General features: G+C 42.0%; 1 protein-coding gene across 1 annotated transcript in view; it reads left to right on the top strand.

The window, feature by feature from the left end:
- LOC311131315 (kinesin-like protein KIF14) overlaps window positions 1-23,850 on the top strand; it is a gene marked incomplete at its 5' end in the record, with an annotated part of 62,650 nt that overhangs the window by 27,247 nt on the left and 11,553 nt on the right. The window contains 4 exons of the mRNA XM_084164218.1: window positions 10,274-10,461; window positions 13,828-13,980; window positions 14,201-14,323; window positions 14,617-14,691. Coding sequence (XP_084020344.1) covers window positions 10,274-10,461; window positions 13,828-13,980; window positions 14,201-14,323; window positions 14,617-14,691 — 539 coding nt within the window. The remainder of the gene's footprint in view (window positions 1-10,273; window positions 10,462-13,827; window positions 13,981-14,200; window positions 14,324-14,616; window positions 14,692-23,850) is intronic.

Genomic DNA, 23,850 nt, shown 5'->3' with positions numbered 1-23,850 from the left:
TCTCTTCAGGTCATTGACCAGGTCCTGCCGTGTAGTTCTGGGCTGATCCCTCACCTTCCTCATGATCATTGATGCCCCACGAGGTGAGATCATGCATGGAGCCCCAGACCGAGGGTGATTGACCGTCATCTTGAACTTCTTCCATTTTCTAATAATTGCGCCAACAGTTGTTGCCTTCTCACCAAGCTGCTTGACTATTGTCCTGTAGCCCATCCCAGCCTTGTGCAGGTCTACAATTTTATCCCTGATGTCCTTACACAGCTCTCTGGTCTTGGCCATTGTGGAGAGGTTGGAGTCTGTTTGATTGAGTGTGTGGACAGATGTCTTTTATACAGGTAAAGAGTTCAAACAGGTGCAGTTAATACAGGTAATGAGTGGAGAACAGGAGGGCTTCTTAAAGAAAAACTAACAGGTTTGTGAGAGCCGGAATTCTTACTGGTTGGTAGGTGATCAACTACTTACAGTGGGGGAAAAAAGTATTTAGTCAGCCACCAATTGTGCAAGTTCTCCCACTTAAAAAGATGAGAGAGGCCTGTCATTTTCATCATAGGTACACGTCAACTATGACAGACAAATTGAGGAAAAAAAATCCAGAAAATCACATTGTAGGATTTTTAATGAATTTATTTGCAGATTATGGTGGAAAATAAGTATTTGGTGACCTACAAACAAGCAAGATTTCTGGCTCTCATAGACCTGTAACAACTTCTTTAAGAGGCTCCTCTGTCCTCCACTCGTTACCTGTATTAATGGCACCTGTTTGAACTTGTTATCAGTATAAAAGACACCTGTTCACAACCTCAAACAGTCACACTCCAAACTCCACTATGGCCAAGACCAAAGAGCTGTCAAAGGACACCAGAAACAAAATTGTAGACCTGCACCAGGCTGGGAAGACTGAATCTGCAATAGGTAAGCAGCTTGGTTTGAAGAAATCAACTGTGGGAGCAATTATTAGGAAATGGAAGACATACAAGACCACTGATAATCTCCCTCGATCTGGGGCTCCACGCAAGATCTCACCCCGTGGGGTCAAAATGATCACAAGAACGGTGAGCAAAAATCCCAGAACCACACGGGGGGACCTAGTGAATGACCTGCAGAGAGCTGGGACCAAAGTAACAAAGCCTACCATCAGTAACACACTACGCCGCCAGGGACTCAAATCCTGCAGTGCAAGACGTGTCCCCCTGCTTAAGCCAGTACATGTCCAGGCCCGTCTGAAGTTTGCTAGAGTGCATTTGGATGATCCAGAAGAGGATTGGGAGAATGTCATATGGTCAGATGAAACCAAAATAGAACTTTTTGGTAAAAACTCAACTCGTTGTGTTTGGAGGACAAAGAATGCTGAGTTGCATCCAAAGAACACCATACCTACTGTGAAGCAGGGGGTGGAAACATCATGCTTTTGGGCTGTTTTTCTGCAAAGGGACCAGGACGACTGATCCGTGTAAAGGAAAGAATGAATGGGGCCATGTATCGTGAGATTTTGAGTGAAAACCTCCTTCCATCAGCAAGGGCATTGAAGATGAAACGTGGCTGGGTCTTTCAGCATGACAATGATCCCAAACACACCGCCCGGGCAACGAAGGAGTGGCTTCGTAAGAAGCATTTCAAGGTCCTGGAGTGGCCTAGCCAGTCTCCAGATCTCAACCCCATAGAAAATCTTTGGAGGGAGTTGAAAGTCCGTGTTGCCCAGCGACAGCCCCAAAACATCACTGCTCTAGAGGAGATCTGCATGGAGGAATGGGCCAAAATACCAGCAACAGTGTGTGAAAACCTTGTGAAGACTTACATAAAACGTTTGACCTGTGTCATTGCCAACAAAGGGTATATAACAAAGTATTGAGAAACTTTTGTTATTGACCAAATACTTATTTTCCACCATAATTTGCAAATAAATTCATAAAAAATCCTACAATGTGATTTTCTGGAAAAGAAAATCTCATTTTGTCTGTCATAGTTGACGTGTACCTACGATGAAAATTACAGGCCTCTCTCATCTTTTTTAAGTGGGAGAACTTGCACAATTGGTGGCTGACTAAATACTTTTTTTCCCCACTGTATGTCATGCAATAAAATGCAAATTAATCACTTAAAAATCATACAATGTGATTTTCTGGATTTTTGTTTTAGATTCCGTCTCTCACAGTTGAAGTGTACCTATGATAAATTACAGACCTCTCCATGCTTTGTAAGTAGAAAAACCTGCAAAATTGTCAGTGTATCAAATACTTGTTCTCCCCACTGTATAAATAGTAAAACCAGAGAAAATGATAATTTTGCAGTGGTCTCTTAATTTTTTCCGCAGCTGTGTGTATGTATAAGTATATATAATTATTTTGCCATCTACCAATAGGTGCCCTTCTTGGCGAGGCATTGGAAATGTCCCTGGTCTTTGTGGTTGAATCGGTGTTTGAAATTCACTGCTCGACTGAGAGACGTACAAATAATTGTATATGTGGGGTACAGAGATGATAGTGATTGAAAAATCATGTTAAACACTATTATTGCACACAGTGAGTTCATGCAACTTATTATGTGACTTGTTAGGCATATTTTTACCCCTGAACTTATTCAGGCTTGCCATAACAGGGTTTAACAGAATACTTATTGACTCAATACATTTCAGCTTTTCATTTTTATTTAACTTGTAAAACTAAAAAACATAATTCCACTTTGACATTATGGGGTTTTGTATGTAGGCCAGTGATGCAACATCTCAATTTAATCTATTTTAAATTCAGGCAGTAACACAACAATGTGGAAAAAGTCAAGGGGTGTAAATACTTTCAGAAGGCACTGTATATGTTATCCACCTGTCACTTCAGACAATAGACAACAGTATGCTGTGGATATTTTCTTGAAAAACTCAGTCTTGAAAAAATTCTACTGCGGACAGACAATGTTTTCCACAACTACTATGTGGGTGAAGGAAGCCCTGTTGTAGTGTTGTGTCACTAATAGGGTTTGGCGATGTCAACCGTTGTCCTATTGTGATTATGTACTAATAAAACATTGATCTACAATGGTATCGTCCCCTATTGTTGTTTTTACTCCGCTAAAACAACCGTTGGGCTATTGCGTTAAATTGCATGCTACAGCTATACGAATCATGGACTGAGATATTTTTTTTTTTACACCTGTAACTGCCATTTCCTGCAATCTAGAGCAAAACATTTTCTTAAATGGTAACAAATAAAGTAAAAAAATATTTATACAGTATACGTTTTTGTTTTTTACATAGTGGCGCAGCCAATCCAAAAGGTGCCGCAGCGTCCCTTTTACATTCTTTGGGGAGAACCCTGGGCAATTGTTTTTTTTCTAATCTCTTATAAAGCTGTGATTGTGAATGGCCTAAATACAGTGCATTCAGAAAGTATTCAGACCCCTTGACTTTTTCCACATTTTGTTACGGTACAGCCAGTGGCGACCCGTCATTCAGGGCAGGTGGGGCAGAGTCACATATCAGATTGCAAATAATGTACAAAAATAAAGTAAATAAAGCCGCATACAAACATGGTCTCTTTTTTGCTTTCTTGAGTAAGGCAGCTCCAAAATGCAGGTGTTTCAGCCTAGCTCAGTGCTTTCTGTGGTGGTGGGGCAGCCAGCATAAAATACAGAGTGTAAGGGATGGTAATGTTCTCTAGTTGCGCTGTGATTGGCTCAGTGTTCGGTCACTCAAGGGGACACTACGTCACTGCAAAATCTACGGGGAGAGCTCGAAAATTCAAGCCCCTTGGGTGCTGCCATAGAGTTACATTAGAAGTGCCCATCCAAGAAGGCTCAAGGTCATTTGCCACAGATAAAATGACGTCAAATAACGTTATATGTACCGTAGCTTTGATTGGACTGATCATGTCTTTCATCATACTTTCAAAATCTTAGCTAGCAGTCATCATCATGAACCAAGTCGACAATCTACTGGCAAATCCTTTTCAATCCTTGTCATATGAAGAGAAATAATGAAGAGAAATTATAGATAAAACGTATCGGTGCTCATCGGCCATTGGACATAAACATTACACAACAAGTTGGAAATTGCAAATTCAGCAATGAGTGGTTTGGAAGGAATCAGTGGCTAACTGCAAGTATTGCAAAGCAATCTCTAGCCTGCTATTCAGTTGAGTGGGTATGTGGACCAAGTCTGTGTTTAAGGGTCTCTTTTCCAAGCTTAAAAGGATAAACATTCAACATGACTTCTGCCGCAATCGAAACAACTGGGAAATCTCAGACTTCAGTGAATTCAAGACAACTGGGAACTGCTCCGACTGGGAAAATACGTTTTGAACAGTCATCCAACTCGGAATTCCAAGTCGGGAACTCGGGCCTCTTTCTAGAGCTCCGACCTAAAGATCACTGACGTCATGATTCAACCTAGTTTTTTTCTGAGTTCCCAGTTGTCTTGAAAACACCATAAATCCAGAGAATGCCAGACTTTGATGACAAAATCTGTCCACAAGAAGGACCGTCGCGCCACCTTCCTGTTCAAGTGAGCACAGCACAACAAGGTGAGTCCAAAAATGTAGTGTATGCTGCTGCATACATTATGTAATATACCAGGGAGATATGTATACTGTAGCTAAGAAAGCAATATTAAGTGTATGTTGTTTAGTTAGCTGTTAGTAGCCCATGTGCCTCACCCTCCCTTTTCCCCTAATAACTTAGCCTACTGTTCTGACTTGGTTGTGCACATTTAGCCTATAGCCTGTTTTATAGAATTGTAATCATCGAATATTGTAAGAGCTTTCATTGTCTGCTTATATGCCCCCTTTATTTATCCTACGGTTCTGACTTGGTGTACAGCGAAGAATACTGTAACAACGGCCCTTGTTCTGAATTCTGTTGCCGTACATTTCAAAAGTGCTGAACAAATAGTTATATTGACTACGTCCGTCCTCGCTCATGAATGTCTTAATCGAAATTACAGATTGCCTCTTATCCGGTCGTCGTCCCCTTATGCCATAGTTTGTACATCTCAATTGTCAGTAGAAACCACATTTGTTTAAGCAAGTCAGCCTTATCAGCTATGTTTTTTTTAAAGGCAGGAAATTAGGCTGAATGAACTATTTCGCTGCCAGACAAGGCTCTGCTTATAGCCAGGTCTACGTAGCAGTAGTAAGGTGTTGGGACTGCTGTTGGAACTTTGTTGGCCCTAACAGTTTTGGGCACCGTTTGTCATCATTATAGTGCAATTAATGTATTGTTTAGTGTTGTGTTGTGTATTTGCTTTGCTGGTATGCATAATTTTTTTTGGGGGGGGATTGCCCCACCAAGATTTACATGCTAAAATCGGCACTGGTTACAGCTCATTCTAAACTGGATTACATTGTTTTTTCCCCTCATCAATCTACGCACAATTACCCCATAATAACAAAGCAAAAACTGGTTTTTAGAAATGTTTGTAAATGTATTTAAAATAAAAGCGTGATATCACATTTACATAAGTATTCAGACCCTTTACTCAGTACTTTGTTGAAGCACCTTTGATGCTACAAGCTTGTCACAGCTGTATTTGGGGAGTTTCTCCTATTCTTCTCTGCAGATCCTCTCAAGCTCTGTCAGGTTGAATGGGGAGCATCGCTGCACAGCTATTTTCAGGTCTCTCCAGAGATGGTCGATCGGGTTCAAGGCTGGGCTCTGGCTGGGCCACAGAAGGACATTCAGAGACTTGTCCCGAAGCCACTCCTGCGTTGTCATGGCTGTGTGCTTAGGGTCATTATCCTGTTGGAAGGTGAACCTTCGCCCCGGTCTGATGTCCTGAGCGCCCTGGAGCAGGTTTTCATCAAGGATCTCTTTTGTAAATTGCTCCGTTCATCTTTCCCTCAATCCTGACTTGTCTCCCAGTCCCTGCCGCTGAAAAACATCCCCACAGCATGATGCTGCCACCACCATGCTTCACCGTAGGGATGGTGCCAGCTTTCCTCCAGATGTGACGCTTGTCATTCAGGCCAAAGAGTTCAATCTTGGTTTCATCAGACCAGAGAATCTTGTTTCTCATGGTCTGAGTCCTTTAGGTGCCAAGCGGGCTGTCATGTGCCTTTTACTGAGGAGTGGCTTCCGTCTGGCTGCTCTAACATAAAGGCCTGATTGGTGGAGTGCTAATGAGATGGTCGTCCTTCGGGAAGGTTGTCCCATCTCCACAGAGGAACTGCTGCGGCGCCAGTCAAGTTCAAAAGGCTAAACCATCGTCTGTAACATCACAATGTCCTCACCATCGACGATGGCTGTCAAACATTGTCGATAGACGATACTATCGTAATATTTCCCAACCCTAGTCACTATACTCAGTTCAATCGAGGGCAGGCTTAACTGAATGAACAACAGAGACAAGATGCAAGTATAAACATTTTATTAAAATAGTTTGGGGAATGCCTTCGTCATTGATCCTCGGAGCCAGATACTGGTATACAGGTAGCCCTATGCGGGGCAGCTGGCATCAAAGCCACCCTGCTGGGAGAAAAAGGTTCCGATGATGAGCCTTCAGCTGCTGGAGGTGGAGGGTCGGTGGTGAAACTTTTGCTGTAAGACGTAAGTGAGGGAACAACACTAAGCTGTCATTTAAATACATCAAAATATGTATTCCCATTGGTGAGAAATCAAATCAAATTTTATTTGCCACATGTGCCGAATACAACAGGTGTAGACATTACAGTGAAACGCTTACTTACAAGCCCTTAACCAACAATGCATTTTTAAAGATAAAAAAAGTCTTAAGTAAAACAAAATAGGCTAATAACTAAAGAGCAGCAGTAAAATAAAATAACAGTAGGGAGGCTATTTACATGGGGGTACCGGTGCAGAGTCGATGTGCGGGGGCACCGGCTAGTCAAGGTAATATGTACATGTGGGTAGAGTTAGTGACTATGCATAAATAATAAACAGAGTAGCAGCAGTGTAAAAGAGGGGGGGTGGGGGTGGGGGGGCAGTGCAAATAGTCCGGGTAGCCATGATTAGCTGTTCAGGAGTCTTATGGTTTGCGGGTAGAAGCTGTTGAGAAGCCTTTTGGACCTAGACTTGGCGCTCCAGTACCGCTTGCCGTGCGGTAGCAGAGAGAACAGTCTATAACTAGGGTGGCTGGAGTCTTTGACAATTTTGCGGTCCTTCTTCTGACACCGCCTGGGATAGAGGTCCTGGATGGCAGGAAGTTTGGCCCCAGTGATGTACTGGGCCGTACGCACTACCCTCTGTAGTGCCTTGCAGTCGCATGCCTGCGCAGTTGCCATACCAGGCGGTGATGCAACCAGTCAGGATGCTCTCGATGGTGCAGCTGTAAAACTTTTTGAGGATCTGAGGACCCATGCCAAATCTGTTTAGTCTCCTGAGGGGGAATATACTTTGTCATGCCCTCTTCATGACTATCTTGGTGTGTTTGGACCATGATAGTTTGTTGGTGATATGGACACCAAGGAACTTGAAGCTCTCAACCTGTTCCAATACAGCCCCGTCGATGAGAATGGGGGCGTGCTCAGTCCTCTTTTTTCCCTGTAGTCCACAATCATCTCCTTTGTCTTGATCACGTTGAGGGAGAGGTTGTTATCCTGGCACCACACGGCCAGGTCTCGGACCTCCTCCCTATAGGCTGTCTCATCGTTGTCGGTGATGAGGCCTACCACTGTTGTGTCGTCAGCAAACTTAATGATGGTGTTGGAGTCGTGCCTGGCCATGCTGTCATGCGTGAACAGGGAGTACAGGAGGGGACTAAGCACGCACCCCTGAGTGGCCCCCGTGTTGAGGATCAACGTGGCAGATGTGTTGTTACCTACCCTTACCACCTGGGGGCGGCCCATCAGGAAATCCAGGATCCAGTTGCAGAGGAAGGTGTTTAGTCCCAGGATCCTTAGCTTAGTGATGAGCTTTGAGGGCACTATGGTGTTGAACGCTGAGCTGTAGTCAATGAACAGCATTCTCACATAGGTGTTCCTCTTGTCCAGGTGGGAAAGGGCAGTGTGGAGTGCAATAGGGATTGCATCATCTGTGGATCTGTTGGGGCGGTATGCAAATTGTAGTGGGTCTAGGGTTTCTGGGATAATGGTGTTGATGTGAGCCATGACCAGCCTTTCAAAGCACTTCATGGCTACAGACGTGAGTGCTGCGGGTCGGTAGTCATTTAGGAAGGTTATCTTAGTGTCCTTGGGCACAGGGACTATGGTGGTCTGCTTGAACCATGCTGGTTTTACAGACTCAGTCAGGGACATGTTGAAAATGTCAGTGAAGACACTTGCCAGTTGGTCAGCACATTACACGTCCTGGTAATCCGTCTTGCCCTGCGGCCTTGTGAATGTTGACCTGCTTAAAAGTCTTACTCACATCGGCTACGGAGAGCGTGATCACATTGTCATCCGGAACAGCTGGTGCACTCATGCATGCTCATGTGTTGCTTGCCTCGAAGCGAGGATAGAAGTGATTTAGCTCGTCTGGTAGGCTTGTGTCACTGGGCAGCTCGCAGCTGTGCTTCCCTTTGTAGTCTGTAATAGTTTTCAAGCCCTGCCACATCCGACGAGTGTCAGAGCCGGTGTAGTACGATTCAATCTTATTCCGGTATTGACTCTTTGTCTGTTTGATGGTTCGTCGGAGGGCATAGCGGGATTTCTTATAAGCGTCCGGGTTAGAGTCCCTCTCCTTGAAAGCGGCAGCTCTACCCTTTAGCTTTGTTGCGGATGTTGCCTGTAATCCATGGCTTATTGTTGGGGTATGTACGTACGGTCACTGTGGGGACGACGTCATCGATGCACTTATTGATGAAGCCGTTGACTGATGCGGTGTACTCCTCTATGCTATCTGAAGAATCCCGGAACATATTCCAGTCTGTGCTAGCAAAACAGTCCTGTAGCTTAGCATCTGCGTCATCTGACCACTTTTTTATTAACCGAGTCACTGGTGCTTCCTGCTTTAGTTTTTGCTTATAAGCAGGAATCAGGAGGATAGAGTTATGGTCAGATTTGCCAAATGGAGGGCGAGGGAGAGCTTTGTATACGTCTCTGTATGTGGAGTAAAGGTTGTCTAGAGTTTTTTTTTTTTTTCCTCTGGTTGCACATTTAACATGCTGGTAGAAATTAGGTAGGACGGATTTAAGTTTCCCTGCATTAAAGTCCCTGGCCACTAGAGAAGAGAGCATGTTGATGATTGCACTGGTATGCAAATCAAATGTCATATAAAATGTATTTAAAATCCCTTTTTACATCAGCAGATGTCACAAAGTGCTTATACGGAAACCCAGCCTAAAACCCCAAACGGCAAGCAATGCAGATGTAGAAGCATGTTGACTAGGGAAAAACTCCCTAGAAAGGCAGGAACCTAGGAAGAAACCTAGAGAGGAACCAGGCTCCGAGGGGTGACCAGTCCTCTTCTGGCTGTGCCGGGTGGAGATTATAAAAGTACATGGCCATTAAGGCCAGATCGTTCTTCAAGATGATCAAACGTTCATAGATGACCAGCATGGTCAAATAATAATCAGTGGTTGTAGAGGGAGTAAATGTCAGTTGGCTTTTCATAGTCAATCATTCAGAGGTCGAGACAGCAGGTGAGGTAGTGATAGAGATGGAGAGTCGAAAAAACAGCTGGTCCGGGACAATGTAGCACGTCCAGTGAACAGATCAGGGTTCCATAGCGTCAGGCAGAACAGTGGTCCTGATGCATGGTCCTAGGGCTCAGGTCCTCCCAGTGGGGGAGAGGGAGAGGGCACACATATTTAAAGTCACAGAGGACACCAGATAAGACGGGAGAATTACACCAGATATAACAGACTGACCCTAGTCCCCCAGCACATAGACTATTGCAGCATAGAAACTATGCCTATAGGTTATTTAGCAAGTGTGATAAAGTTGCATTATTCAGCTGTGCTGATTGGCCATAGGGTAATAGGTGACTGACATTCCGCACATGGCTAATTGATAGTAAAGGAGGACGAGTGACATGATACTGTGCTGTTGATGAGAACATTCTAAACAGCAGATATACATTCCTGCATGTTCATAGTAAAGGACTATATAGTTTAGTCTCTGTGTTTTTCTTTTTTGCCATGGAATATCGCAGAGTATCTTGGTAGTATTGTGATACTGATATCCTGAAAACTTGAAAATAATTAATGAATTAACTTTAAACATATTTCCAGCGCGTATTCAGTAGGAACCAAACCGGAAGAACGCATCTGAATTTGTCCAATAAGAAACTCTTGTTTTCGTTGCAAACAGTTTTGTTAAGGTGTGCACCACATAACATTTTCAAAATACTAAATCGACCTGTTGTTCTTTATTCTGTCTCTATGTCCCAGTGTTTGTGTTTGAAGCTGAGGCTCCGACACAGCTGGTGAAGGCCACCTCGGCCATCGAGAGAGCCGTGTTCATCACCATGCAGTGGGTGGCCAGCGTCAAGCCCAGAGCCGGTCCCCTCTACACCAACGCAGAGGAGCTCAAGACCCAAGTAAAGAGAATGGGTGGTTACTTTCAGCTTCTCATCCAGGTAGACATCTTTGTCAGCACTTTTTAAAATGTAAATACACCAGACAGAATGATCAATGTATCGGACTGTCTTGAAAAAGAGATGTTATCTTTATGAAACTGACCTGGATAAATATGTTGGATAAGGTATTACATTCCAAAAGGTACACAAAGGACACATCAGAGCATTGAAACTATTGAACACAGTATATTCAAAACAGTAGCAGCTGTATGTGAATGTACAACATACAGATAGAGCTATGCACCAACAACATTCATGCGCACCTACTGTGCATTCGGAAAGTACTCAGACCCCTTGACATTTTCCACATTTTGTTACGTAACAGACTTATTCTAAAATGGATTAAGTTGTTTTACCCCATAGCAAAGTGTCTGAATACTTAGGTAAATAAGGTATTTCTGTTTCTTTGTATTTAATACATTTGCTAAAATTTCTAAAAACATGTTTTCGCTTTGTCACTATGGGTTATTGTGTGTAGATTGATAAGGGAAAGGGGTCTGAATACTTTCCAAAGGCACTATATGTACAGTACTACATATGCATTGTTGACTAGTTAAGTGCAAGTAATGTCATAGTGAATTACAGTAAAGATATTCTAGAAATATCCGTTTTTATCCCAGTTAAACTGAAAAAACTAAAACGCTGCAAAAGGAAAATCCTTTTCAATCGAGTCGGGTTGACACCTCACTGGCTCATCAAAATTCACCTCAGTGATTGACAGGTTTTAGCTTTGAGCTGTTTTGAGTGCTCGTATGGAAATGGCAGAGCGTAGGGGAATTCTCAACCTTGAGCCTCAAGTCCAACATGAATATGAATATATATATATATAAATTCTACACACCCCTTGCGCAGTCTTCACATTTTGCTGCCTTAAAATTATGGTTTAAAGAATCCTACTGACGTACACAACCTACTCCACATGTGAAAGAAAAATTGTAGAAAGTTTTCCAAATGAATAAAAAAAACTAAACAAAGATGTTTTGATTGCGCATGTCTTCACACCCCAGAGTTAATACTTGGTGGAAGCACCTTTGGCAGCCATTACATCTGTGAAACATTTTGAATATGATTCTACCAACTTTGCACAACTCTTAGGGCAGCATATAATATCCATAGTTTTTGTCAAAATCTCTCAAGCTCAGTAAATTTGGTTGGGAGTCAATGATGGACAGTAATATTCAAACCGTGTCTCTGATTTTCAAGCAGGTTTAAGTCAGGACTGAGACTGGACCTTTCAGGAACACTCAACACATCTTGGAAAGCCATTCTGGTGTGTTTTCTACATAGAAATGTGTGTAATTGTCCCGCTGAAAAATAAAACTATCCCAGGGTTAGGTATTCAGAAGGCTGAGGCAGGGTTTCCTCTTACTTTTTATCTGGGCTTTGCTCCTTTCATATTTATTTAGATCCTGACAAACTCCCCAGTCTCTGCCCGTGACGAGCATACTCATAACTTTATGCTGCCACCACAATACTTGACAAGACAGAGGATCAACAACATTGCATTCACTCCACATTATTGGCCTCTATGACAGTTTAAAAAATGAAACCTGTGTTAAATCCACTCCAAATCATCTCCACCTTTGAAAATGTGGAGTAGCTTGTGTAGATCGGTAGGAAAACAATAATATGTATTCCCTTTTGAGATTACATTTTAAGGCAGCAAAATGTGAAGACTATGCAAGGGGTGTGTAGACCTTCACTACATTTTTTACATTTTAGTAATTTAGCAGACACTCTTATCCAGAGCAACTTACAGGAGCAATTAGGGTTAAGTGCCTTGCTTTAGGGCACATCAACAGATTTCACCTAGTCAGCTAGGGGATTTGAACTAGCAACCTTTCGGTTACTGGCCCAATCTCTTAACCGCTTGGCTACCACCCAGCCCACACTAGTCACTAGTGACTGTATACAGTGCCTTCAAAAAGTATTCATACTCATTTACATTTACATTTTAGTCATTTAGCAGACGCTCTTATCCAGAGCGACTTACAGTTAGCACATACATTATTTTATCGAACCCACAATATACTCCTTGACTTTGTTGTTGTTAGAGCCTGAATTCAAAATTTATTTAATATTTGTTTTCTTTCTCCCCTATCTACCCCATAATGACAAAGTGAAAACATGTTTTTTGAAGATTTTGCTAATGTATTGAAAATGAAATACAGTATCTCATTTACATAAGTATTCACACCCCTGAGTCAATACTTTGTAGAAGCACCTTTGCAGGAATTACAGCTGTGAGTCTTTCTGGGTAAGTCTCTTAAGAGCTTTCCACACCTGGATTGTGACATTTTTACCCATTATTATTTTCAAAATGCTTTAAGCTCTATCAATTTGGTTGTTGATCATTGCTAAACAACCATTTTCAGGTCTTGCCATAGATTTTCAAGTAGATTTAAGTCAAAACTGTATCTTGGCCACTCCGGAAAATTCACTGTCTTCTTGGTGGTAAGCAACTCCAGTGTAAATTTGGCCTTGTGTTTTAAGTTATTGTCCTGCTGAAAGGTGAATTCATCCCCCCAATGTCTAGTGGAAAGCAGACTGGACCAGGTTTGATAAACTCCCCAGTCCTTAACGATTACTGGCAGCCACCACTATACTTGAAAATATGGAAAATGTGTAGTATTTGCCTTGTGCAAACAAGATGCATGTTTTGGAATATTTGTATTCTGTACAGGCTTCCTTCTTTTCCCTCTGTCAATTAGGTTAGTATTGTGGAGTAACATCAATGTTGTTATGTGACTTGTTAAGCACATTTGTACTCCTGAACTTATTTAGGCTTGCCATAACAGGGGTTGAATACTTATTGACTCAAGACGTTCCACTTTGACATTGTGGGGTATTGTGTGTCATCGGCCAGTGACCAAAAACTCTCTTTAATACATTTTAAATTCAGGCTGTATCACAACAATGTGGAAAAAGTCGAGGGGTATGAATACTTTCTGAAGGCACTGCATGTACGGCACAATCTAACATACCTAACCAGTGCCAGCAATAAACATTTTTAAACATTCCCCACCCTTCTCACCCTCCTTTCACACTACCGTATTTCTTAATTATTATTATTATTTTATTTTTTAACATTTGCATTTTTCCCTAGTTCATTTATGTATTCATTCAAATACAATATAATTTGACATTTTAGTAATTTAGCAAACTCTCTTATCCAGAGCGACTTGCAGTTAGTGCATTCATTTCAATTTGGCTAGGTGAGACAACTACATTTCAATCATATTAAGTACATTTTTCATTAATAAAGTAGTTGCGAGTGTTGGTGTTTTTTTGTTTATTTTATTCAAATAAAATACAATTTAATTAACCAATTATTTATTTAACATCCAATTCCCGTGTGGTCCCCAGGGCTGTGACTCTGAGATTTCGTCCATGGTGACCGAGGCCCACAGGAAGAGTGGTCAGTGTCTGGACACGGCACTGCTGGTCATCAGCCACCTGGCTGCGCTTACCGCCACCCAGCTCCACGTGACCGAGCTGGGCTCTGAGGCCACAGGCAAGGTAAATGTTACCACACCTGTCTGTCTGTTTCTCACTCACTCACTCAAACTCTCACCATGTACTGCCTTTCATATTGATTGAGAATGGATAAGATACTGGGCATGGTGGATAACGAAGCCATGATGCATCCTGCCTGGATGCTTCATCTCCACCCCCCCCACCCCCACCCACCAAGAAAGCGGTCTCTCAAAAGTTGTGGTTGTCGTCTCTCTTTCCCCAGCGGTCTGTGGCCCTGTCTCTGTTGGAGGGGACCTGTAAAGGGGTGCACTCTCTCCTGGAAGAGGGTCTGACTATCTCCAACGAGATGCTGAGAGATGCGCAGCTGGCCAATCCCAGGACTCCGGTACATAGCCACCATTTAGTCTTCCTCTGTATTCACGGTCTGTGACTTCTCTATATGAATTGTTTTGATATACCTTGAGAGGGATCCTTGAGGTTCTGTCATCAGAGAAATGTTATATTAAAAAGTAAGGTAAAAAATAACAACATTTAAAGCCATGAATGGCATCGATGATTTGCATAGGATTAACAATATTGCAATGATATTCTGGATTGTTTCTTTAGAATGCCTCTATTTTGTCTCTTATCAAGCATTAGTCTCCAAACAAGATACCATATGGTCTATGTTTCTGGCAGGTTTTGCAGAGCCTCAAGTCGAAGATGCTGGACCTGTCCTGTGCTCTCCAGAGCTACATCCACTGCCACATGACGGTGAGCACTGAGCGAACCATAACAAACCCAAACAGCCCATCTATCTTTCTTGACACAGGGTTAAACTCTCCAGATTAATAGCCCCTCCCACAGCCAGCCTGTTAAAAGGTGCGAATCAGCTTTTATGGCTCTTGTAAAGACCTTGCCACCCCTGTTGGCCTTATCGCCACAGTCTCATGTTGGGACCATCGTTCAGGTAATGGATGTGTTGAATGAAGTGCCATTAGTCACGTTAACGCGCTTGTTTGCCATTATCTGCCGCGCACAAACAAGCACCTTTGTTAGCGTCAATCATCGGCTGCGCTAGGCGATTGGGACAAAGGAGGGGACATCTTTCCCCTGGACCTCCACCCCCATTGTCGTCAAACAAAAGGGGTTGGACGGACAACCAGACACATGTTGAATCTCTGTGGGCCTCTGGGAGAGCCATGGTTTAATTTGTTGCTACTGTATTTTCATGACTGTGAAATGCAGATAGTCAGGTCCATAATTATTGGCACCCTTGATACACATTTATTTATACAAATACTGTGTATGCTCCAAAAAAATGATTTTATACTAATACAATTGTGCAAAGAAAGAGATTTTGTTTAACAACTAATAAAACAATCTAAAAAAGATAAGGGTCAAAATGATTGGCACCCGTTTTCAATACTCTAGCACCTTCCCCTTGCGAGGATAACGACACTGAGACGTTTTCTTAAATGTTTTATGAGATTGGAGAACATGTTGGGAGGGATCTTAGACCAGTCCTCCATACATAATCTTTCCAGATCCTTGATATCCTTTGCCTGCTTTTATGGACTTCCTTCTTAAATTCAAACTGCAGGTTTTCAATGGAGTTTAAGTCCGGAGACTGAACATTTTAGATTTTTGTGGTCAATTAACAATTTCTGTGGATTTTGATTAGTGCTTAGGGTTATTGTCTTGCTGGAAGATCATCTTGCGGCCAAGTTTCAGCCCCCTGGCAGAGGCAACCTTGTCTGGCTGACACCAGCTCTCAAAGTCTCCAGCCTTGAGAGTAGGGGTGTGAACGTTTAAACGTTAGAACATTAAGAAAAAATCCCTAACTGAAAAACTTTTTTTTAAACAACTACCTAACACAACAATGCTGTAACGTTAGTAGGAGGAGCTACTTTATTAGCAGAGCAGCAGCTCAAATGTGAGTGACGATGGGAGCGGGGATGGCAACTAAATCGACTCGCGCTGGTAGACAAATTTATTGCTAGTTATTTATCATCTCATCTGACTACATAGTACCTGACTTGACTGCATCAAACCGAGAGAAGCTAGTTAAGATGGCCAGCTAGCTAACGTTAGCTAGGCTAATTTAGACTACATAACTTCAACTGTACACTTTCTCCCCTTCTGAATCCTACAGTAACAACAACTCCATTCATATTATTAAGTAGCAGCCTACCTGGTGTTGTAGCCTGTCCTTCTCATTTAACTTTTAGTTCTGTCATTTTATTTTCCATCTCCCATTGATTAGCATACAGTGCCCTCAGAAAGTATTCACACCCCTTGACCTTTTTCCACATTTTGTTGTGTTACAACCTGAATTTAAAATTGATTAAATGTAGATTTTTTTTGTCACTGGCCTAATGTCAAAGTGGAATTGTTATTTGAAATGTTTACTCATTTAATTAAAAATGCAAAGCTGAAATGTCTTGAGTCAATAAGTATTCAACCGCTTTGTTATGGCAAGCCTAAATAATTTCAGGAGTAAGTAAAAAATGTGCTTAACAAGTCACATACTAAGTTGCATGGACTCACTCTGTGTGCAATAATAGTGTTTAACATTATTTTTTAATGACTACCTCATCTCTGTACGCCACACATACAATTATCTGTAAGGTCTCTCAGTCAAGAAGTGAATTTCAAACACAGATTCAATGACAAAGACCAGGGAGGTTTTCCAATGCCTTGCAAAGAAGGGCACCTATTGGTAGATGGGTAAAAAAAAAGCAGACATTGAATATCCCTTTGAGCATGGTGAAGTTATTAATTACACTTTGGATGGTGTATCAATACACCCAGTCACTACAAATATACAGGCATCCTTCCTAACAGATGCCGGAGAGGAAGGAAACCGCTCAAGGACTTCACCATGAGGCCAATGGTGACTTTAAAACAGTTAGAGTTTAATGGCTGTGATAGGAGAAAACTGAGGTTGGATCAACAACATTGTAGTTACTCCACAATGCTAACCTAATTGACAGAGTGAAAAGGAAGCCTGTACAGAATATAATATTCCAAGACTTGCAACAAGGAACTAAAGTAACACTGCAAAAAATGTGGCAACGCAATTCACTTTTAGTCCTGAATACAAAGTGTTATGTTTGGGGCAAATCCAATAAAACACATTACTGAGTACCACTCCATATTTTTAAGGGATGGATGTTATGGATATGCTTGTAATCGTTATGGGCTGGGGGAGTTTTTCAGGATAAAAAATAAACGGAATGGAGCTAAGCACAGGCAAAAACCCTTCAGCAGGACATTAATTGAAAATACAAGGTCAAATCTACACTGGAGTTGCTTACTCAGAAGACAGTGAGTGTTCCTGAGTGGCCGAGTTACATTTTTGACTTAAATCTACTTGAAAATGTATGGCAAGACCTGAAAATGGTTGTCTAGCAATGATCAACAACCAATTTGACAGAGCTTGAAGCGTTTTGAAAAGAGTAATGGGCAAATATTGCACAATCCAGGTGTGGAAAGCTCTTAGAGACTTACCCAGAAAGACTCACAGCTATAATCACTGCCAAAGGTGCTTCTATAAGGTATTGACTCAGGGGTTGATATATGACTTATTTTTTATTCTTTACAAATGTAAGAATTTTTCTTCCAATTTCAGATTATTTTGTGTAGTTTATTGACAAAAAATGACAATTAAATCCATTTTAATACCACTTTGTAACACAATAAATGTGGAAAAAGTCAAGGGGTGTGAATAATTTCTGAAGGCACTGTAGATATTGCCTAATAACTCTAGCTCTATCACAGTTTGATGACTTGTGATTGGAGGACAACAACAAAAGGGGAGGGGGAAATTTACAGGCTATGCTGGGGGTCATGAGTCCTGTGCTGAAGGGCAAGTGGGCAGGCATCGCCACAGACACCTACATGGGCATCTTTTGTTAAGTTAAACCACTTCTGCCAGTACATCTTGCAGTACTTGAGGAACACCTTGTTTCCATAAGCCATTCCATAGACATTCCCTTCCTAAACTAGACTATATAGTCTTCAGTCTCTCTATCTGTGCTGAGCGATTAACTGAAATGTTGGTTATTTTCCGTTTTCTTAACAACTAATTGACAGACATCTTGAAATCCATTTCATTCAGTTTTTTTCTGTGAACTCAATGCGCACATTGTGCTGCAGTTTCTCTAGAGATAAATCGGATCATGCCTGAACTGTGCGATGTAGTAGGGAGTTATAGTTTCCAACATGTTCTACATAGTTTAGCGCAGAAAACGTGATAATTGACTACAATGACCATAATCCATTGTGCGGCTACATGTCCTGCTACGAAAGAGGCAGAAGAATGCGCGATCAAGAGGGGATACATAGAGAGCAGTTTCTTCGAGGTGTGTCTACATGTTCTAAGTGATTGATAGTTGGTATTCAGGTGTCATAAAAAAAAGTATGCTTTTATTTACTTTGAACTACTAAAAGAGTGATTTTGTCAGACAGCATAGGCAGCAGCTCTGTAGAGAGGATGACTTTGAATGAAATAGTCATAAAATAAAACAAATGTAATATTCACAACAACTGAAATATTTCATTAAAGTAATGTGAATAACTGATGGTTAATAAGTGATAAGCAGTCATGGGCAGTCACTACCATCATGGGACTTTTATTGTTTTATTCTGTGTTACAGCATTCAACCCGCATAGTGCATTATTTTTATTTTATTTTTTTATTTTTTCAATCGGAAATTGTGATTATTTTTTTATATATTAGAACCGAAACTATGTCAAAAAGCACTAGTGTGTCTGTGTGCATGTCTGTGTGTGTCACTAGGTCATGCTGGCACTAGGATGACATTCTTTACCAACAGTATCATTTGTTGGCATTGGGAAATGACACAAAATGAACACCTCATTAAAATACCTTTTTCTGTTTTACGTTGTTTCACTTTGAAGACACTTTCTATGAGTGGTGATGGCCCCTAGTATAGTAGCTAGACAGTCAGCATGGGCTATAATCTATAGTGTAAATGATGCCTTCTCAACATGGCTCCTCATGTTTAACACACTCTGTCACTTAAATAATGTTGCCTTATACCACTTTTTAACATGTGCTCATATATAGTAATCTCGCCTTCTTTCACCAAAGAACGCAGTTCTCTAAGCTTGCTGAAACTCTCCCAAAATGCAGGTTTTAATTTTGAGCCCTACTATGCTAGTAGGTCTTGCATAAGCAAATGTTATGTGTGGGGTTCCCATAGTTTAATCCAGTTTAAGTACTTTCTAGAATGGCCTTACTGAAGAGCTCAGTGACTTTCAACGTGGCACCGTCATAGGATGCCACCTTTGCAACAAGTCAGTTCGACAAATTTCTGCCCCGCTAGAGCTGCCCCGTTCAATAGTAAGTGCTGTTATTGTGAAGTGGAAACGTCTAAGCGCAACAACGGCTCAGCCGCGAAGTGGTTGGCCACACAAGCTCACAGAACGGGACAGACGAGTGCTGAAGCGCGTAGCGCGTACAAATCGTCTGTCCTCGGTTGCAACACTCACTACCGAGTTCCAAACTGCCTCTGGAAGCATTGTCCGCACAAGAACTGTTCGTCGGCAGCTTCACGCAATGGGTTTCCATGGCCGAGCAGCCGCACACAAGCCTAAGATCCCCATGCGCAATGCCAAGCGTCGGCTGGAGTGCTGTAAAGCTTGCCGCCATTGGACTGTGTAGCAGTGGAAACACGTTCTCTGGAGTGATGAATCAAGCTTCACCATCTGGCAGGCCGATGGACGACTCTGGGTTTGGCGGACGCCAGGAGAACGCTACCTGCCCCAATGCATAGTGCCAACTGTAAAGGTTGGTGGAGGAGGAATAGTGGTATGGGCTGTTTTTCATGCTTCGGGCTAGGCCCCAGAGTTCCAGTGAAGGGAAATCTTAACGCTACAGCATACAATGACATTCTAGATGATTCGGTCCTTCCAACTTCGTGGTAACAGTTTGGGAAAGGCCCTTTCCTGTTTCAGCATGACAATGCCCCCTTGCACAAAGCGAGGTCCATACAGAAATGGTTTGTCGAGATTGGTGTGGAAGAACTTGACTGGCCTGCATAGAACCCTGACCTTAACCCCATCCAACACCTTTGGAATGAATTGGAACGCTGTTCACCCGACCTCACTAATGCTCTTGTGGCTGAATAGAAGCAAGTCCATGCAGCAATGTTCCAACATCTAGTGGAAAGCCTTCCCAGAAGAGTGGAGGCTGTTATAGCAGTAAAGGGGGGACCAACTCGATATTAATGCCCATGATTGAGATGTTCGACGAGCAGGTGTCCACATACTTTTGGCAATGTAGTTGTTAAAAAAGTGTTAAACAAATCAAAATATATTTTATATTTGAGATTCTTCTAATAGGCACCCTTTGCCTTGATGACAGGTTTTCACACTCTTGGCATTCTCTCAATCAGCTTCATGAGGTAGTCACCTGGAATGCATTTCAATTAACAGGTGTGCCTTATTAAAACTTGTGGAATTTCTTTCATTAATGCGTTTGAGCCAATCAGTTGTGTTACAGTGGCTTGTGAAAGTATTCACCCCCTTGGCATTTTTCCTTTTTTGTTGCCTTACAACCTGGAATTAAAATTGATTTTTTGGGAGGTTTGTGTCATTTGATTTACACAACATGCCTACCACTTTTAAGATGCAAAATATGTTTTATTGTGAAACAAACAAGAAATAAGACAAAAACGCCAGACATAGCATTTTCCTTGATGGCCAAAAAGCTCAATTTTAGTCTCATCTGACCAGAGTACATTCTTCCATATGTTTGGGGAGTCTCCCACATGCCTTTTGGCGAACACCAATTGTGTTTGCTTATTTTTTTCTTTAAGCAATGGCTTTTTTCTGGCCACTCTTCCGTAAAGCCCAGCTCTGTGGAGTGTACGGCTTAAAGTGGTCCTATGGACAGATACTCCAATCTCCGCTGTGGAGCTTTGCAGCTCCTTCAGGGTTATCTTTGGTCTCTTTGTTGCCTCTCTGATGAATGCCCTCCTTGCCCGGTCCATGAGTTTTGGTGGGCGGCCCTCTCTTGGCAGGTTTGTTGTGATGCCATATTCTTTCCATTTTTTAAAATAATGGATTTAATGGTGCTCCGTGGGATGTTCAATGTTTCAGATATCTTTTTATAACCCAACCCTGATCTGTACTTCCCCAAAACTTTGTCCCTGACATGTTTGGAGAGCTCCTTGGTCTTCATGGTGCCGCTTGCTTGGTTGTGCCCCTTGCTTACTGGTGTTGCAGACTCTGGGGCCTTTCAGAACAGGTGTATATATACTGAGATTGTGTGACAGATCATGTGACACTTAGATTGCACACGTGGACTTTATTTAACTAATTATGTGACTTCTGAAGGTAATTAGTTGCACCAAATCTTATTTAGGAGCTTCATAGCAAAGGGGGTGAATACAAATGCACGCACCACTTTTCCGTTATTTTTTTTAATGTATTTTTTTGGACCAATTTTGACTATTTTGTGTATGTCCGTTATATGAAATCCAAATAAAAATCAATTTAAATTATAGGTTTTAATGCAACAATATAGGAAAAACAAAGCTCTGTACAACATGGTAGGGGGGTATACAGACCATAGCCCTATTTGGTAAAAGACGAAGTCTATATTATGGCAAGAACAGCTCAAATAAGCAAAGAGAAACGACAGTCCATCATTACGTTAAGACATGAAGGACAGGCAATACGGAAATTTCAAGTGCAGTCGCAAAAACCATCAGGCGCTATGATGAAACTGGCTCTCATGAGGACCGCCACAGGAATAGAAGACCCTGAGTTACCTCTGCTGCAGAGGATAAGTTCATTAGAGTTACCAGCCTCAGAAATTGCAGCCCAAATAAATCCTTCACAGAGTTCAAGTCACAGACACATTTCAACATCAACTGTTCAGAGGGGACCGTGTGAATCAGGCCTTCATGGTCGAATTGCTGCAAAGAAACCACTACTAAAGGACACCAATAAGAAGAAGAGACCTGCTTGGGCCAAGAAACACGAGCAATGGACGTTAGACCGGTGGAAATGTGTCCTTTGGTCTGGAGTCCAAATTTGAGATTTTTGGTTCCAACCCCAGTGTCTTTGTGAGACGTGGTGTGGGTGAACGGATGATCTCCGCATGTGTAGTGCCCACCGTATAGCATGGAGGAGGAGGTGGTATGGTTTGGGGGTGCTTTGCTGGTGACACTGTCTGTGATTTATTTAGAATTCATGGCACACTTAACCAGCATGGCTACAACTGCATTCTGCAGCGATACGCCATCCCAACTGCTTTGGGCTTATTGGGACTATCGTTTGTTTTTCAACAGGACAATGACCCAACACACCTCCAGGCTGTGTAAGGACTATTTTACCAAGAAGGGTAGTGATGGATTGCTGCATCAGATGACCTGGCCTCCACAATTCCTCAACCTCAACCCAATTGAGATGGTTTGGGATGAGTCGGACCGCAGAGTGAAGGAAAAGCAGCCAACAAGTGTTCTGCATATGTGGGAACTCCTTCAAGTCTGTTGAAAAGGCATTCCAGGTGAAGCTGGTTGAGAGAATGCCAATAGTGTGCAAAGCTGTCATCAAGGCAAAGGGTGGCTATTTGAAGAATCTCAAATATAAAATACATTTTGATTTGTTTAACACTTTTTTGGTTACTACATGATTCTGTATGTGTTTCATAGTTGTGATGTCTTCTATTATTCTACAAATGTAGAAGATAGTAAAAATAAAGAAAAACCCTTGAGTAAGTGTGTCCAAACTTTTGACTGGAACTGTATATATGTATGTATGTATGTATGCATGTATGTATGTACAGTTGAAGTCGGAAGATTACATACACCTTAGCCAAATACATTTAAACTCAGTTTTCACAATTCCTGACATTTAATCCTAGTAAAAATTCCCTGTCTTAGGTCAGTTAGGATCACCACTTTATTTTAAGAATGTGGCATGTCAGAATAATAGTAGAGAGAATTATTTATTTCAGCTTTTATTTCTTTCATCACATTCCCAGTGGGTCAGAAGTTTACATACACTCAATTAGTATTTGGTAGCATTGCCTTTAAATTGTTTAACTTGGGTCAAACGTTTCAGGTAGCCTTCCACAAGCTTCCCACAATAAGTTGGGTGAATTTTGGCCCATTCCTCCTGACAGAGCTGGTGTAACTGAGTCAGGTTTGTAGGCCTCCTTGCTCGCACATGCTTTTTCAATTCTGCCCACACATTTTCTATAGGATTGAGGTCAGGGCTTTGTGATGGCCACTAAAAATCCTTGACTTTGTTGTCCTTAAGCCATTTTGCCACAACTTTGGAAGTATGCTTGGGGTCATTGTCCATTTGGAAGACTCATTTGCGACCAAGCTTTAACTTCCTGACTGATGTCTTGAGATGTTGCTTCAATATATCCACATACATTTCCTTCCTCATGATGTCATCTATTTTGTGAAGTGCACCAGTCCCTCCTGCAGCAAAGCACCCCCACAGCATGATGCTGCCACCCCCGTGCTTCACGGTTGGGATGGTGTTCTTCGGCTTGCAAGCCTTCCCCTTTTTCCTCCAAACATAACGATGGTCATTATGGCCAAACAGTTCTATTTTTGTTTCATCAGACCAGAGGACATTTCTCCAAAAAGTACGATCTTTGTCCCCATGTGCAGTTGCAAACCGTAGTCTGGCTTTTTAATGGCGGTTTTGGAGCAGTGGCTTCATCCTTGCCGAGTGGCCTTTCAGGTTATGTCAATATAGGACTCGTTTCACTGTGGATATACACTGCTCAAAAAAATAAAGGGAACACTTAAACAACACAATGTAACTCCTAGTCAATCACACTTCTGTGAAATCAAACTGTCCACTTAGGAAGCAACACTGATTGACAATACATTTCACATGCTGTTGTGCAAATGGAATAGACAACAGGTGCAAATT

Source organism: Coregonus lavaretus, assembly GCF_964263955.1.
Source record: "Coregonus lavaretus genome assembly, chromosome: 6".
NCBI classification, from domain to species: domain Eukaryota; kingdom Metazoa; phylum Chordata; class Actinopteri; order Salmoniformes; family Salmonidae; genus Coregonus; species Coregonus lavaretus.
Note: the sequence above shows the minus strand (reverse complement) of the source record. Positions and strands in the feature narration are given on the sequence as shown.